Source organism: Solanum stenotomum, chromosome 5 (genome assembly GCF_019186545.1).
Source record: "Solanum stenotomum isolate F172 chromosome 5, ASM1918654v1, whole genome shotgun sequence".
NCBI lineage: Eukaryota > Viridiplantae > Streptophyta > Magnoliopsida > Solanales > Solanaceae > Solanum > Solanum stenotomum.
In genome coordinates, this window is record NC_064286.1 from 8,545,654 (window position 1) to 8,564,715 (window position 19,062).

The 19,062-nt window shown below is 33.9% G+C and overlaps 3 protein-coding genes across 9 annotated transcripts in view; 1 reads left to right on the top strand and 2 right to left on the bottom strand.

Moving 5' to 3' along the window:
• The window catches only part of LOC125864477 (actin-depolymerizing factor 10-like), a 616,735-nt gene that overhangs the window by 73,856 nt on the left and 523,817 nt on the right, over nt 1-19,062 (bottom strand). The window lies entirely within an intron of this gene.
• On the top strand, nt 579-6,094 carry LOC125864447 (calcium-dependent lipid-binding protein-like). The gene is made up of 11 exons (XM_049544456.1): nt 579-743; nt 1,659-1,760; nt 2,500-2,550; nt 2,970-3,090; nt 3,347-3,465; nt 3,574-3,672; nt 4,330-4,410; nt 4,504-4,589; nt 4,706-4,931; nt 5,102-5,266; nt 5,572-6,094. The coding sequence occupies exons 1-11, from the start codon at nt 639-641 to the stop codon at nt 5,896-5,898; spliced, it is 1,482 nt and encodes a 493-aa protein (XP_049400413.1). The 5' UTR covers nt 579-638; the 3' UTR covers nt 5,899-6,094.
• LOC125864443 (polygalacturonate 4-alpha-galacturonosyltransferase-like) lies at nt 7,122-15,009 on the bottom strand. Its single transcript, XM_049544449.1, has 9 exons — nt 14,799-15,009; nt 14,547-14,688; nt 10,262-10,353; nt 10,084-10,159; nt 9,959-10,002; nt 9,437-9,771; nt 8,982-9,339; nt 8,092-8,679; nt 7,122-7,805 (listed from the first exon to the last, which is right to left on the bottom strand). The coding sequence occupies exons 2-9, from the start codon at nt 14,683-14,685 to the stop codon at nt 7,530-7,532; spliced, it is 1,908 nt and encodes a 635-aa protein (XP_049400406.1). The 5' UTR covers nt 14,686-14,688; nt 14,799-15,009; the 3' UTR covers nt 7,122-7,529.

Here is a 19,062-nt window from a genome sequence, read left to right on the forward strand (position 1 = left end):
TAGATAAGTTTTTTTCTCAAAGTTTGATGGAATATTTGAACTTTTTCCCTTAAAAAAATGATTTAACTACTAACGTGGTCGAATCATAATTGATCACGTGATTTTGCAAAACGAAAACTATTTTAGTTAATAAATAATGGCATCAATAAATCTTTTCTAAATAGAAATGACATAGATGAATCAAATTTTTAACGGGTGCCACAAATAAGCCTTTTGTCCAAGTTTGATGACATATTTGAGTCTTTTCCCAAAAGATTATAATCCAAAACCTATAAACTAAAAATCCTGATTCCGTTGATAAAAGAGAAAAATGATACAAGAGATTTTATTTTAACAGAAGAAATTTCCAGCTCATCCAATTTTAAAACAAACTGACAATTTTACCCCTAACTAACTAACTCCCTCAACCACCTTTCGAATTTTTGGTTCGTGTCTTCCATTTTCAGCTCCCAATCCAAAAAAATCATTTAGAATCACAACAGTTTGAGAGGTTGAATTATTTTTTCTGCTTGATTTCCACGCGTCAATTTCACCAATCCGGTCTTCCTCCTCTCTCTCTCTCTCTCTCTCTGTGATTTCTGCATTCTCTGATCCTTTGTATCTACGGAGAATTTAATTTGTCATTGTTTTTATATAAAATGGGTTTGATTTCGGGGATTATGATGGGGATGATCTTCGGGATCGGTATAATGGCTGGTTGGCAACATATGATGAGGTATCGAAGCCGCAAACGAATCGCAAAGGTAAGAGTTTCATCAATTGGATTATCGTAATCAATTTGAAATGATTTTTGCGGGTGGGTGTGTTTTTGAATTTGGAGTTTAAGTTGGTATTTATGATGGGACATGGCTCCAAATAATTTTTCAAGAGCTGGAAATGCCTAATTTGATTTTGGGACTGTTTTGGAATTAAATTCAAGTTGGTACTTCTGATGGACTAGTGCATTGCTAAAAGAAAATACACACAAATTTGAAGTGTCACGACTCACGTGCAGTGGTGGAGCAGGATTTTCACAAAGGAATTCAAATTATGAACAAGTATAGATATAAAGAAGTCGGGTTCAACATTTACTATGTATATATAGAAAATGATTTTAACCATGAATAAACCCTTTGACCCTACCTGGCTCCGCCCCCTATAGTCTAGTAGAAAAGAGATTGATGGTGACAGTTGTGAAACAGTTTCAGTTTTTCAAGTTAGGATTGTCAGAAATTAGTATATTGAGGACCTTTAAGAAGCCATGCACTATCTAAAGTTGCTAGTCATAACATAAAATGGATAGATTTCTCAGACTCTTAACATGGCATTGATCCATTTATATCAAATTATTGTAATGTGGCTAGGCTGTAGCGAAAATTTCTTTAATCGACTAGTTATTCACTTCTACTGCTGCTTGTGCATAACTTAGAAATTGTTGTCCTGATTGATTCTCTTGTTTGCTCCATATGCATTGATAGTCCAGTTTCTAGCTCCCTATGTCGTTTTGCTACAAGAGTAAGAACTGGCTACTGTGGTTGGTTTGAAAGTAGATGTTGAAATTCATATGATGATCCTCATCATGCTTGTTGAACAGAAAATTTAAATTGCAGATATGCATGTTGCTTTCCTATCTGAAAGATTGGTATTTATCTCTTCATTGTATTTTAATTCTTTAACAGGCAGTGGATGTAAAACTAATGGCCTCCCTGAACAGGGATGATCTAAAGAAAATATGTGGAGATAAGTTCCCTGAATGGATATCATTCCCAGTCTTTGAACAGGTTGGATATTAGGTTTAGTTTTTCCGGTTTCTCCTGCATATGATCTTTGAAGTTCATAGCTCTGAAAATCTTTTAGTCTGTCATCTTTTGTTATAACTTTTAACCAACAATACTGACTAATTTAACTCTACGATGTCTCATGAACATTTTGATGCAATATTTAAGACAAGCAATCTGTTTCATTGTGAATGGATGTTTTTAACACCTTGACAGAAGATCTTATTGTGTCATTAACCCCATCATATTTCCAAAACAGATCAATGAAATCTTCCTATATCTTAAAATTAACAGAAATATCAGATCAACATGCAGACTCCTGTTAATTGTTCCAATGCAACTTGTAGGGATGTCTTTTCTCCTACTACACTTGATTAAGAGAGTCTTATCATCGTTGTCATGTGAAGAAAGATTTGGTTAATCCTTTTCTCAGCTGGATAAACGTTTCATCTCTATTATGTAGACTCTAAAAATGTTTTATAGCTTAAGAGATAAAGTTAATGAAGATAGCTTATACTCTTGGAATCTGATGATTAGGACTGTGGTACCTTTTTTGGTTTTTCATTTGGGAGGAAGGAGGAGGGAGGGAGTCGGGATTACATGATGACGTTTTTCAGAGGGAAGTAAGATGACTTTAGTTCATGAACATAATGTTAGAACCCGAGAAAGACATTGCAGATGTTGTCTCCTGATCTTACAGTGTCAGCAGTGGATCTTTCTCATATTTGTCTCACTGTGGCAGGTCAAATGGTTGAACAAACAATTAAGCAAACTGTGGCCATTTGTTGCTGATGTAAGCTTTTACACCTAACTTTGGTATCCTGTGCATTTTTTTTCTTTGTAACAGGTCTTGTAACTTTTTGGGTATGATGTACTTAATTATATTGGAAGTTCTCTTTGATTATCAGCATATTGAGTAAAAATTCTCTTCTAATGAGTAATGATCCCTAAATATTTTCTCCTCTTTAGAGAATATATCTTTCAATATTGTCGGCATGTCTTAGTATTCTACTGATTCTTGAGTATTAGAGAACTTGTTCCTATAAGAACTGATAGCGTTCACAAGAAATTTATGACACTGATCCTTAATATATGTAGTCTGTTTGACCAGCAAAATTTGTAGTCTCCTTGTCGTGGTAGCGAGTGTTTGTATTATTCAACCTCCATGTTGTGACACCATAAATCTGATCTCTGATATATATCATTGTGCAGGCAGGAGAAGCTATCATAAAAGACTCTGTTGAACCTATTTTAGAAGATTATCGACCTCCTGGAATTTCGTCATTGAAGTTCAGCAAACTGTCCTTGGGAACTGTAGCTCCTAAGATTGAAGGTAGCAACATAAACCTATCAAATACTTTGTTATGTTCTTTTTTATTAGACCTTCTACCGGAGAATCTATAAGCAATTCCGTAGTGATTTCTCCGTTGCTAATTAATTCATACTCCTGAGCAATTAAATTAGTTTATCTAGATGGGACATTTCCTTGGTAAAGATGAAGTCTTGTTGTTTAAGGTTACCTCCAACATTAAGCTTTAATCATGTGTGATTCTCTCTTTGGAAGCATGTATAATACTTAATCAATGCAGGTATTCGAGTTCAAAACCTTAAAAAGGGTCAAATTATTATGGATATTGACCTCAGATGGGGCGGTGATCCCAATATTGTTATAGAAGTTGATGCAGTGGTTGCCTCTATACCCATTCAGGTTGGGTGCCTCAACTCTTCACCTGTCTAATTTGCTGAGGACAATTTTACTCTGATTAGTGAGTTATCTAGGAAGCAGCTGAACTGACCTTTGCCACATTGGTTGCAGTTGAAAGATCTACAAGTCTTCACTGTTATTCGGGTTATATTCCAACTAGCTGAGGAAATTCCCTGCATTTCTGCTGTTGTTGTTGCTTTACTTTCTGAGGTACACATAGATTCTATGAGAAAATATGTTTCGTACATTCTTCAGTTTCTGTTGTTTCTAACTCTTCCTTTTACTCTCCTTTTATTTTTTAATTGTGGGTGGCATGGTGGCGTGGGGGTGGGGTGAAGGGAATCTATTTGACCTACTCCTTCAAGAGAACGAGAGGGAGAGAGAGAAATGGATGCTATTTCTCATGATCTGTCTTAGATCAGCATTTAGAGTTTCTTTGAACTATGTTTTGATACAGTATCTTGGATGAGATGTTAGACTATAGATTTGAATGCCATAATGTCTAGCTTTTATCTGGAAAATCGTGTAACTTGACTTGTAACTAGGATATGCTATGATTGCCAGTGAGTAAAAGACCACCTTAAAGTAGGTCTAAGACATTCTCTTGGTTTAAGTGAACATAAAGTATTCTACTAACAGAGAACATGATTATAGTATGAGAACAAGGATATAGTATTGCATGAATTGGTCTGACTGGTGTACTCAATTTTTTTTTAAGAACAAGGATAGAAGTGTGAACTTGCACTTAGTTATATTACTCTGGATGCTTAATCTTGCTCAAATATCTCAACTCTCAATTGGCTTACGATTCTGTTTTATGTGTTCAATTGGACATTTGAATGACTGATACCTTGTTTATCCAATCAGCCAAAGCCAAGAATTGATTATACTTTAAAAGCTGTTGGTGGAAGCTTAACAGCTCTTCCTGGACTTTCTGACATGATAGAAGTAAGTGCTACTAACAATGTGCCTCTAGCAGTATATTTTATATTTCAAACTTTCCCACCTCAATCTAACACTGGTGTTGTTTCTCATTGAAAGGACACTGTAGATTCAATTGTAACAGATATGCTAGAATGGCCTCACAGAATCGTTGTACCAATTGGAGGCATACCTGTGGATACTAGGTACCAATTGAATGGCCTCAAGGCCTTTCCAAATCTGTCATATTCTTCTGAATATGAAATGTAAATGCTAGGTATTCTAACGGAATACTTAACCGTTGTTTCTGGTGTCCATGCAGCGATTTGGAGCTTAAGCCACAGGGGAAGCTAACAGTAACTGTAATGAGAGCTACAAACTTAAAGAACCAAGAAATGATTGGAAAATCTGACCCATATGTGGTTGTGTATATTCGTCCACTGTTTAAGTTTAAGACAAAAACCATTGACAATAACCTAAATCCTGTTTGGGATGAGACATTTGAGTTGATTGCAGAAGACAAGGAGACTCAGTCTCTTCTCCTAGAGGTTTAATTTCTACATCCATCTCTCATTTTTTTAAAAAAATTATATTGAATCTACTGTGTCTAGAATATATCCCCTCTGATGTTGTACATTCTCTTAAGAAAATTAGTTTTGACAATCCAGTCTCTTTGATTTCATTCTTTTTTTCTTGTCACAACCATGACTTTGAACAGGTCTTTGATGAAGACATTGGAGAAGATGATCGAATGGGTGTCACGAAGTTGCCTCTGAATGAGCTTGAATCCGACACTCCAAAAGAAATTGAATTAAGGTTGCTGCCAAAATATGATATGCTCAAAATCAAAGATAAAAAGGATAGAGGAACTATTACCATCAAGGTACACACCAAAATCACAGTTTTTGTCATGAAGTCCCATTTTTGTTATGAAACTTTTTTTACTTTGGTTTTCTCCCCCTTTAAGGCAGTCACTGATCTACAATGTAGACGTTATGAATCTGAGTTGCGAAAGTAGTTTTGAAATGTATATAGCTCCATCTATACTTGGTTTCCACCCCAAAGCACAGAGGCAAATTATTGTGTTCAATTGAACCTAGTATTTTCGACATGAATCATATATTAAACTTTAAATATTGAACTGATCAAACTTTAAGGGAAGACGATGGTTACGTGTCATAAATGCAGATACTGTATCATGAATTCAACAAGAAAGAGCAATTAGCAGCTCTAGAGGAAGAGAAGAGGGTCATAGAAGAAAGGAAGCAACTAAAAGCAGAAGGGGTTATTGGAAGCTCAATGGAAGCCCTTGATGGTGCAGCAGCTTTAGCTGCTTCAGGTGCTGGCGCGGCAGGAAGTGGCATTGGTGCAGGACTAGGTGCTGGTGTAAGGGTAGTAAGAAGTGGACTAAACAAAACCAAAAAGTTTATGGGAAGAACCTTCACAGGACAGTCAACCAATCACAAGAAAAGTGACTCTCACTCTCCTCCAGCAAGTGTTGTTCATCAAGATTAATAATAGTATCATGTATATACAGCAGTCCCTTTTTGCAGTATATATAGATTTTTCTATAATGATTAGTTGTTTTTGATGAGTTAGATCTTAGTGTTTGATACCATATGTTGATTCAATGTGATAATGATGCTTATTCCTAAAGATGGAAATTAAGTTGTTCATGCAAACTACAACTTCTCAATCTCAACTAGGCTAATATGAATCCTTACTTCGATACATATTTGCTTTTCATCTCATTTTATGTCAGCACATATATTTGTAAATGATCATAGGAGATCGTCTCATTTTGTGTTAGTACAATATTACAACTTGATGAGTCAAATATTTTTCTTCTTTTCGTCCCACAAAATAAGATGTGACAACTTAAGATACCAACTTTAACGTGTCACAGTCTGAAATGTTGTTACAATCCCTCCATGCCAATTTTGTGACAGAGGTTTGCATTTATAATGGTTTAAGAGCCTATACACTCAAAAAAAGTTTGGACTTTGATAGATCAATTTCTTATTTTAACTTCTCAATCATTACTACTTTAATATTTTCTTCTATATTTTAATCATTCGTGTCTAATAGGGCCATCAATATAGGCTAGGTCCCATTAGGCCGGCCTAGCCCAACCTGTGATTTTGATAGGATTGGACTAAGATTTTTGAAACTCATTTAAGAAAATAATTTTTTAACCTGACCTGAATAAACCTTCTGATTTGTGGGGCTTGAGAAATATAGGTAGGGCTTGCTCGTGGGCCAAATAAAAATAAAAAATTGTATAAAAAAATATACTTCCATAAAAAAACAGTGGGTTGACCCGACACAACCCGTAGCCCACATACTTGTGAGTTGGACTGACCATTTTCTGGCCCACAAAAAATGAGTTAGTCCTGCCTAACCTATCAAATTTCAAAGCCTATATGGATTAGCACAGCTCGTATTGACAACTCTAGGTGTCTAGTCAATGTCATCCTATAAATTATAAATGAATTCAGAATATTGGTGTAGCAAGAGGATTGAACATGAACAACAATATTAATTTGAACAACACGCAAAAGTAACTTTATAACCATGAACATCAACTAGACTTTTGCACTTATAACATGAAACTATCAAATTCAAAATCCTCAGACATTATCATAGATGTAAAAATAACCTTTTTTTATTATTGTTAAAATAGATGACAAAAGAAATTAAACGAATTGGTGGCAGTAAGACCGATGACAAGCATCGCAATATAAGAGAAATTGTATTTCTTCAACTGCAGAAATGTGAAATACAAGTTTTCCCGAGTGCTTAGACTTGCAAAAACCACTTTGATTCGATTCAAACAATAGAGACTATTTATTGTTCAAAGAATATACTGTGATTCAGGACATTACAAACTTTCCTTCACCCTAGTTATAAGTCTCCATGCCGAAAAGGTCTGCTACTGGTGAAAAAGGCAGCAGACATCAGAATCGAACAATGAATATAAGTGAACACAGCAAAGAATAAACGATTCAGGGGATGTTGCATACTGGAGACAAGAGAATAGTGCTGTATATGGGAGCTCTTCTGTCATTAGAAGATCATGGAAATGTGACTATGCGCGTGCAGAGCAGACACCACACCAAACTGCACCTTTAAAATTCATCCCTCCTTCATTCACCAAGTTTGCAGGTGCGAATGTATGGATGATCAAACTTAATGTATTTGGTCCAGTATGACTTGTACTTTGTCATTGCCAACTCTAGCCATGGTTTCATGTTCCCATTGTAGTGTATCACGGCAGCATTCTCAATTTCTGACCCATCAATGCTTGGGCTGTAACCCAAACCTAGAACATGCCACGACTTATCCAGTGGATGTGTAAGCCCGTAAAATGTCATTAGCCCTGGAGGTAGTGTCCCTAGTTTCCAAAGGACCCTGTCTTCATTCTAATGATCAAGGCAGAAAAGAATGAAAATTAGTCAGTACGATCCCATGGAAATTAAGAATTTTTCTATGTATTTGGTATGGTATTGGGAGAAAAGCAGACTTCCAAATTTCAATACATGTATTCAATCACTATATAGGTATAAAGAAACAAATGATATAATCCAAGTATTCTGAGTCAAAGTAAAAGACTAAAAGTGAACTTCACTTAATGAAAATCAGCGTAGAGGGATCCAAACAGTAAAGAAAAGCTATATATCAGAGATGGAAAGGCAATAAATTCCTTACCATGTTTTGCCACTTGTGATATATACCAGTTATGTCTCTCTTCTTCCACTCCTTAAGATCAAAAATGTTCATCCCATATGCCCACCCACAAGCATTTGGGTCAAAGTTTTTGGCAATATGAGGATTTGAGAAATTTAGATACTTGTCAAAACGGTGAAAACTCTCACCACATGTTTCAACAGCACCATTCACTTTTTCATGAAGATTCACCGACCACAGTCCTGTTAAGTCTTTCTGAACAACAATATCGTCATCAAGAAAAAGGATTTTATCCAATTTGGGATAAATCTGAGGGAGATAAAATCTAAGGTGATTGAGCATTGAAAGATATTTGGGGTTCCGATACTTCAAATTAGAAGAACCAGCTGATAGTGTGGTGGAATGTGAACCCTTGAAATAATATTCCTTCATAGCAGCAGACTCTAGCTGCCGCAGGACAGGACAGTATGACGAATTAAGCCACTTGAACTCGTCAACATTTTCAACATGGATTGTAGCTTTTCCAGGAGGGTTCAACAAGAACCACATATTCATAGCTCCAAAGTTCAACTTATCAGTGACAAGATGAAATACATGTTTTGCTGGTTCCTGCAAATAAATAAGTGCAATTTTTCTTTCAATAGCCCATCCAAAATTAGCTTCTAATATGTAGCCAACATGCTTTCTGGAGAAGTAACTATCAGCACCATTCAAGACATTTAGATATATCAAAATTCAAAGTGTATGCCATTTTTATCATGCATAAATATAAAGTTTCTGATTGTTATCAAGGATTAGGGACATCGTCAAGTGATACAGAAGAATATAGAAAGTCTCTCACACATGCATAGTAGAGATAAAAGACTGAGATGTGGATGATGATCTGGACAATGTCAGAAAGAATTCCTCACCTTAGCATTCATGATAGTTGAGTTGACAACAACTGAAGCAGCCAAAACATTGTCAGAGAACAGGGCATAATGGAAAAGACTGGGATTTTCCAGATTCTCACTTCTAGGGAACTTTCTTTTTTCAGGAGGGAGGAGGTAATAATCAATAGCCAGACGCATGGATAAGCAGTGGATACCATTTGGAATGGTCTTTGCAGCTAATTGGCTCAAAAATGTGCTCTGCCTTTTTAAACTTCGAACTTGCTCATCCGCAGACTGCAGTATTGCTCTCAGCTTCCCCGTGACAAGATTGCAGTCATAGAGTTGCTCTTTAGCTTTGGAAAGCACTTGGTCCATTGATTTAATCTTCTCATGTGCACTATTTGAACATAGGAGAATGAATGATTTAATTTTTCCTATATGAAACGGGGACAATGGACAAGTTAAGTATCCAAAGGTCAAAAAGAATTTGATACCTGCGAGTTAGATCAGCATCATACATTGCTTCACCTAACGCATGTTGACTTTCTTTAAGCTGCTTCTGTAATTCTTGAGCCAAGCCGGGCTTCTTCTTCATTGTTGCAATGCTTATATAGACCCTTGCCATAATCATTTGGTCTCGCATCAAGTGTACCTTTGAATCAGTATTCTCATTTTCATTCTCTTTCCTCCATATGCTATACTTCCCCAGCACAGCAGAGTCAACTGACTTAGAGCGTTCAAGGGCAGCATTTTCAAGCTTCACAGTTACTTCATCATCCTGTTTCACTAAAGCAGCAGCACGCTTTTCACGTCTCCTCTCTCTCAATTGCTGCACAGCACTTGAAAAACTATAATAACACAAACAGCTGAGGTAGACAAAGGTAGGGAGAGGGTAGGAGGGAGAGAGAGAGAGTGAGTGAATCTAAGCGCTTCAAATCAATCAATCTCTCTCTTTGCTGATAGCAGAAGTGCAACAAAAGTAAATGCAAGTATAAAGTAGCTGATAATTAACGTACCCTTCTGGCCAAAATAGCAGGTGTATGAAACTGGGAATGATCATCTGCTTGGAAAAAAATATATCTAGTTATTCATACATTTGTGAGGCACTCAAAAGATACTATGATGCGAACAAACTATTTACCATCTACAAGATCATCTTGTTTGCCTCTGGAGATCTCAGTTCTGACATTTGCAGCTATCTGAGTCCACTTGTTTCCCTGTGATACATCCAACATGCTAACAATCAGTCAGCATCTATTTCAGTAATAACTAATGGGAACAAACAATATCCAGGCTTGAGTCTGACTCTCATTCCTAACCTCTGCATTATTAGTATTGCTCTTGGCCAATATTTTTTCTTTAACAAAGCTGGATACCTGTTTACTTGTAGTAGTTGAAAAATCATTATTATCTGTAAAAGGAACATAAAGTTGGGTTATAACAAGCTATGCAAGCTTAGAAAGGATAGTATAAGCGAGACAATTAAATACAATTTATGCATATATTTTTGTGCATTAACAAATACATCATCAAGTGTCTAGGCATACAAAGATTCTATTCAATACCCACCTTGAACCACCACTAAAGGGGTCACTACCTCTCTCACTATGAGAAGAGCTCCAACAACAATCAAAATGGTGCCAATTACCTCAAAAACAATGTTAAAAGCTAAACGCACAAAACATTGACAAGGTCCCTAAGGCTTAAAGTGAAAAGCTCTAAATGAAGCATATGCTTTTTGAAGTGAAGTGCACAATTTGCGGAAAAATAAATAAAAGGGCTCAAACGTATATGAATTTAGTACTACAATCATCAAATTTTGATTAAAATAATTAACTCCAGCATCCTAAATACAATAATGCCGAATATAAATCCAACTCCTTAGGGGTCATTTGATTTGAAAGACTGATAAAATAATCATGGTATTAGGTTTTTTCAATATTTGATTTGTATTTTCAATCATGTATAACTAATCCTGGAATAACTTGATACACCAATTGGTGAAATATTTTATACCACCAACAAGATGGAATAACCAAGGATGGAGCTATAATATAGTTTACGAGTTTGGCCGAACCTAGTAGCTTTGGTCCAAACATTGTATTTGACAATGTTTTCTAAAAGCTAAAAGCGCAAACCATTGACAAGGTCCTAGGGCTTAAAAAGAAAAGCGCTAAATGAAGCATACACTTTTTTGAAGTGAAGTACACAATTTATGAAAAATTAAAAATGCTGAAACATGTATGAATTTAGCACTATAATAATCAAACTATGATTAAAATAACTAATTTCAGCATCCTATACACAATAATGCAGAATATAAATCCAACTTCTCAAAGGTTGTTTGGTTTGAAGGACTGATAAAATAATCGTGGTATAAATTTTTTAAATGTTTGATTTGTATTTTGAATCATGTATAACTAATTCTCATATAACTTAATACACCAATTGGTGAACTATTTTACACCACCACCAACATGGAATAACCAAGGACGGAGCTAAAGCATAGCTTGCAAATTCTGTCGAACACAATAGCTTTGGTCCAAACACTGTATTTGTCTTAAGCAATTTATTAAATATGTACAAGTATTATTATTGTTTTTTTTACCGTGGTATTTGGACCAACTAGCATACACCTCAACTAATTCTAAGGAATTTTTGCTACCTCCCACCAACACAGGTGCCTGGTAATCTATCCACCAATGCTAGGATAGATGACAAGAAACCACCTAGTGTTTTTCGCCTCTGCGGAGAATTGAACATCAGAACTCATCATTCTCAACCCACTTCATTGACCAAATGGGTGCATGTACAAATATTAATTTAGAACCCAATAACTTAAAAGGACTAGAAACCGAACCCATAATCTTCAAATGTTGGCACCACCGCCTCTGGGAATAACTTATCCATGTATTACTTTTACATGGATAAAACACCAAAAGTACAAAACTACCCTTGTCTTCCAAGAAGTATATAAGAGTCGAGCATCCAAGGAGAGAATTGTAAATTGCTTTTTAGTTTAAAATATAAAGCAAATATTTTACATGATATCTTGTATATCCAATTTTAGTGCAACGAACCAAATACTCAACAAGAATTAATACATACATTATTTATTCATACATTACTAATCTGTTCATTATAATCCCTGAATAACTAATCCTCAAACCAAAAACCGCTCAAAGTAAAGATTCAGAGAACCAACTGCTTCTTGTTGGAGTCACTTTGCGTGTCATTCTATGAACTTTGAAGCGCATATTTCTCCAAAGTACATCGCTTCAAGCGATGAAGCATGACTGTTAATAATACTGATCAAGCATCCAACCTAGTCACTGGTTTTATTCCAAAACTACAAGTTACCTAGTCTCTATTGAAGAACCTAATGAACTAATTTTATATATTCTTAGTATTTTGAGTGCATATGATATAGTGGACAATGTTTTTCCTCAAAAAATAGAATCCTTCCTTTTTTTTTTTAGAATGGTAAACTTTACTTCTATATATCCACAGGTTTACTACAACAAAGTGTAGTCCTCCATCACAAAAGTTATCTCTTCACAAAATCCTAATATATCTAATTACAGCCGATCAATTGCATTAAAAACATCTTCTGTGCTGTCTAGCTACTTGTTTACACAAAAAATAGTTAAGGCCTAAGCAGTTTGTCTTAATCTTCTGTATGTTGCTCAAATATAGAATCCTTCTTGAAAATAGTTTATCTTGGAAATCATTTTCTTGACAGAAATTAATCGTACAAGGTGTAGCCAGTCTAGAAGTACAATAAAGTAGTGTTGCTGTAAGGTGATGGCCATAGTCTAACTTGAGTAATCTATCAAATATTGATTGTCGGGACGTGCCTATGTAGACACACTACATCAACACACAGGTGCCTTGTTAAATGAGCAAGGAGTTACATAATTTCACAACCTAGGTGTGAGGGACTATTGATTTAAATAAACTGAATGGATACATAGTTCATTTTAAAGAAATCCCAACCAATTTGAGATTAAGACAATTTATTATTTTGGTTGTTCTCAGTGTTATCAAAGGTGAAAAGCTCAAAAAAGCTCCAATGTCCGTGGGGCTTTAAGCGCAAAGCGCAAATAAAGCGTGAGCTTTAATGAAAAAAGGCGCAAAGGGAGAAAAGGATACAAATATATATGTTTAGTCCAAGACTAATAATTATAAACATGAATGACAAATATATGACCAAAGAAATTGAAAAAAAAATTATGATAAAGTGAAATATTAATTATTTAGTATCACTTCTTCATAAGAGGCTCATTGGTAAGGAAACGTTTGCCATGGAACCTTGATGATGACACTGAAGCGCACATAAAGCGAAGTGCTCAACAAGTTTTGAGCCTCGCTTCAGGGCTTAAGCGCGCCTTTGATAACACTGGTTGTTCTTGGGGTTGAGGGTATTTAGAAGAAGAGATGAGTATGCTTCCAATTCAATGTATTGAGAACACAAACAATAGGCCTTTTATTTGACTTTTTACCAAGTGAAGCAGATAGTTAAAAGCGCATTTTGCATCTTCCTCTATTGTTCAAACCATTCAGATTTGTATTTAGATTTGGAGCCATGGAGATACCTCTATTCATAAAGAGCACAAAAGGAAAGACCCTTGAAAACAACTCCTATCCGATATTTCACAACATTATTGTGATCCTTTATGGGGAAGTCTCTAGTCAGTTCCCCTTATTATCAAACTATAACATACAAGTCCCTCTGTCCTAAAGTAATTTATGCTTTTCTCTTTTTATGATTTTCAATTTTGGATTTGTCCATAAGTTATTTCAGCCTTTCTAAAAAGGATAGCATTTCCCAACATTGTTCAATATTTTTCCAATATAATACTATATAATTCAATAACCGACTCCAACTAATTTGGAATTAAGACTTGATTGAGAGATTGATTGTGTGTTACTTGCACTCTCTAACAGATGTGATAATCCCTAATCAGACAGGCATTATAATTAGCAAAAACAAATTCTCCAGTGCATCCATCAGCCACAAAAGAGAAGGTGCTAAGAGAAAATAGTATTGTTACATAGTTACTTCTGCAGTTTTAACATCTTAGATATAATATAGGAAAATGTACAGATGATTTCCATACTTAAGCAACAGTGCTCTTTTAGTATATATAACATTCTTCAATTAAGAAATCAAGGAGTGTGTTACTCTGAAGAACTATACAGACTCGTTCTCCACATTTAGCTCTACTCCATACATTATCCAAAAAGTAAAGAAATTTAGTTAATCACACCAAATTCAAATCAATACACTCCACGAAATGAGTTTTAAAACAAATTTAAGCCTCAAAGAAAATCATAAATTTGAATCAAACCAATGTTGAGTACTAAGAGCCTGTTTTGATGGGATTATACACATAAACTTATAGATTTTAGCTTAAGTTCGCCTAAAAGCAATTCTTTTTGTTTTTTACCCAAACAATACAAAAGTGCTTAAAATGTATTTTAGTTTAAAAGCCCCTAAATTAAGACAATCCAACAGTACAAAAATTGAAGATAAACAACTCCACAAGTTTAAATTTAACTCTTCAAACCACAAATCAGCAATGCGGGAAAATTTATACTAACCAATTGAAGTAGAGGTGTACACGCCACGGCCCACGAAGAAAATCAATGGAGCAAGGAATGAACAGAAGACAAGAACCACAATTGAGTAACAAGATACATTTCCACTGTTCCTACCAGATAATCCCCTCTTCAATGCCATTTCCTGTTCAACCAAAAAAAAATCAACAACAAAAAATTAAAAAATCTCGCTAACGGAACATGACCCAGATTAGATTATACACAAATAAAGTGAAATATAGAGAGAGATTATACATAGGAATATATTCCAGAGAGTTCTCCTGCTACAAGTTCATTACCCCAAAAAAATAAAAAAAAATTCAAAAAATTGGGAATCTGAACTATTAATCGAAATTGTGTGGGTGAAACCGATAATGTAATCAAACAATTTTGATTATGGAGCAAAACGGAGAAGATGAAAGTGAATCTGAGAATTTGGGCGATAAAAATACAGATCCTTCTCAATTTTCTTATATCTTTGCATATTTGTTTTTCTGGTTATATATGAAATACTGCAAAAGCAAAACGACGCCGTTTTCGACCTTGCAGATAGATTTGATTCCCCTATGCCTAATATATCGATTTTTCGACACGAATTTAAATTTAATATAATAATGTGAATATTGAATATCACGTGAAAAAAGACAAAGTAAATAAGGACTAGGGTTAATATTTATATGAACAAACGTAGAGCTAATGTGGCCACTTACAAAAATTTACGGCTTTTTTCAATTTTACAAATAAAATAAAATATTGTTCTATATTTTAGTAAAAACAATTAAATATTACAATATTTAATTTTACTCTTAATAAAATAGTTCATAAATATTTGTGTGACTATCGAATAAAATCATGTTATCATCCACTCTTGGGTCTTGAATCAATCATCTCTGACATTTATTAACTTGATTTATTGGAACCTTAACAATATGTTCATTTAGTTTCTTATTTAATTAATTATATCTAATAGTATTCTCTCGGAATAAAATCTACAATTTTAAAATAATAGATTTTAAAAAGTTGATACATATTGTCAAAGAAGTTTAATTACAGTTTAAACCATTAACACTCCTATTTTTATTTGATGAAACTTCAAAAACAACTAAGATTATAACATAATTAGGCTTCTTAGTTACTCCCTAATTTCAATTTGTAGCTACATGTTAAAATGAGAAGAGAGGCAAACGAGATTGGAGAGAGAGGAGAAAAGTGAACGAGGTCCGGAAGAGAGAGGAGAGAGACACAATTGATTTGTATATCTCATTGATTTGTTGACAGTGAGAGGAGAGAGGGGCTAGAGAAAGGAGAGGGCAAATTGTACTTGTATATTTATTGGGTAATTGTATATATGTAATTAGTACATGTAAGTATCAATGAATATAATTTTTTTTGTGAAGAAAAGCATTGCATTAATCCCCACAACCAACACTGTCTTTACATACTCTTAGCTAAGGGTGTATAAAATCGAACAGAAAATCGAATCAAATCGCAAATCGAGAAAAAAAAACCAGACTAGTGGTTGGTTTGACTTGGTTTGGTATTGAAAAAAAAAACCCGATTATAATTGGGTTGGTTTGGTTTTAACTAAAAAAAATCAACCCGAGACCAAACCAACCCGACATTATATATATAATTTTAAAATTTTATTTTATACATAAAAATATTTACTTTGATATAATTTTTAAATATTTCTTATACTTTTTCATAATTTTTATTTTTTAATATATTATTTCAAGTTTGAAACTTAGAATTCTGAATGGTTCAATAAAGATTATAGTCCACAGATGTTGATAATTATAATAAAACTTAAATCAAAATTAAATTAATACTAATGCAAAATGAAAATCAATTCAACACTAAGAATGACAATAATATTGAATATTTGTTCTTTGGTTTTACATTGGTTTAAACAATTCAAATACATAATCTAATTTTAATTTCCTTTAATATTTAGTCATGTAACTAATACTTATTAAACTTATTTTAGCATGATTTAGTACTTTTAAATTATGATCATTTTCATTATGACTTGTTAATTTGCAATATTTGTTTTACGTGATTTCATTATTATTATTTTATTGTTGGATATTTTAGTGTCATTACTCATATCATATTTTGTGTTATTTTCTTAAGAAACACCTTAGATAGTTGTATTTTGGTAGGACTAAATAAATATTTGAAGTATAAGTAAATTATAAGTTTGTATGAATACTTTACCGGAAAACCCTAAAAAAACCCGAAAATCCAAAAAACCCGAAAAAATCCAAAAAAACCCGAGGTTGAAAAATCCGAGTTTTATTGGTTTGGTTTGGTTTATAGATTTAAAAATCCGACACAAATGGTTTGATTTGAAATTTGAAAAACCCGAACCAACCCAGTCATGTACACCCCTACTCTTAGCACCAAGTAGAATTAAATCTACTCCAGTAACTATGTATCCTACTTCTATACAATTCTGTATTTTACTTAAGTATTGTATCTAACCATTCCATGTGTGTTCTTCCTTGTTTACTGCCCAAGAAAGTTATTTTATGTAGCCTGCATTCTTGTTTTATTTGTTCCATAATTCGCCATGGTGGTTGGATGCTTTTATCCCATAGGGAAGAGTTACGTGTCTTCCACATCTGATATACCACTGCCACTAATGCTGCCAGTATCACGTCTCTCAAGCCTCTACCTCTTGTGGATCTATCCAACCTTCTTCATATTCCCTTGTAATCCAATTGGATCTCATTCCTTTTCCATGCCACTGAAGTAATTCGAGCATGCATTTTTTTAAGAATGGACATGCAAAATAAATGTGCTCCACTATTTCTGGTACATCCCCACATAGTTGCATTTGTTATTGTGACAGATTCCCATTCTATAGAGCCTCTCTTTGATAAGTAATCTTTAATGAAGGGCTAACCAATAAATAAAACTGTGCTTAGGACACTACAAGAAATTTGATTATTAAGGACNTAAATATCATATTTGTTGTAGTGGGAAGAATTCCCTTACACCAAATCACCTGCTTCATGTCCACTCTTCTAGCTTGCCTCTTCTCCATGTATACCCGCTTGCTATCGTGTATTTGCCCTCAAGTTTAAGCCATCCATTTTGATTGTATCCTAGTGCAAATTTATCTCACAAATCTTTTTCCATCCAACAACTCTTGTGGAATAGCATATTGCCATCAGTATCAATAAATATAATTGTATTAACAAATACCATTTGTATCTGAATACAATTTATAGGGGTGTCAAATGAGCGGGTTGTGTTGAAATTGGAGATATTAAAATGGGTTGAAAGAGAAATTGGGTTGGGTTCTGACCCGCCCAAGTTTGCTTTGGGCTCAATTGGGTTGGGCTCAAATGGGCTTTAAAACGGGTTAGGCCTTGACCCACTCAATTTGACCCGCTTAATCTCAATAATTTTAATATATTGTTATTTAAGTTTTATAACCACAATTTGAATTTCAACTCAAGAAAAATTGAAAAAAGAAGTTAGAGATGGATATATAAATTCTTAAAGATATAAAATAAATAGTAATTCATACCTTCAATATAGGAACATATATTACATCAATGCAAATAAAGAGTCGTAAAGGGGTTGAAATTAGAGATTAAATTGGGCTCAAGTGAGGATACTCTTAAAATGAGTTAGGACTTGAATGAGTTGAGATTGAACCCAATTCAAATTATCTTGAGCTCAATCCTTAAAATTCTGGGCGGGTTACCTATTATTGAGTTCATTTTTGACACCTCTAAAATTTTATATCAATGAATACAATTGTATAAATAAATACAAATTATATATATCAATGTTATATCAAGTTCAAGTGTATTAACGAAATATAATTTGTACCAATGTTGTATGTCGTAACAATTGCATTAATATTCATTTGTATGCATCTTTTGTCATGTATGTTTATGGTTTGTATCACTGAAAAAGAACATTTATTTGTTCTCATTTGTATTTGTTGCCTTGCGTGTATATATATTCATTTATTGCCATGTATATTTATATTTTGTATCACATAAATTAATTTATATAGCTGACAGTTATCATTTGTATTTTTATCATTGATTATAAACATTTATATTTTATTAACAGAGAAAAGAGGAGGCGAAAGAGAGAGGACAGAGGCGAGTGAGAGTGCAGAGAGAGGGAGAAAGAGGAAGAGAGAAGAGAGAAAATTGCTATAAAAAATTAGTCACACATTATAATTCTTTCAAACTATAGTGATGCATAATAGATACATATCACATATTTGTTTTACTACTTAATTTTTTTGATTAGGGGTGTGTTTGGTATGAAGGAAAATGTTTTCTTGGAAAACAAGTTGATTTTTGACTTATTTTCTCATGTTTGGTTGGTGAGTAGAAAATATTTTCCGGAAAAGATTTTTAGTGTTTGATTTATGAATGAATTTTTTTTTTGAGAAATATCTTTTATTTTTACTAGGGTATAAAATAATTTTTGAAATTGAAAATATTTTTTAAAAACAAACTTAAATTTTTTTTTGGGGGGGGGGGGG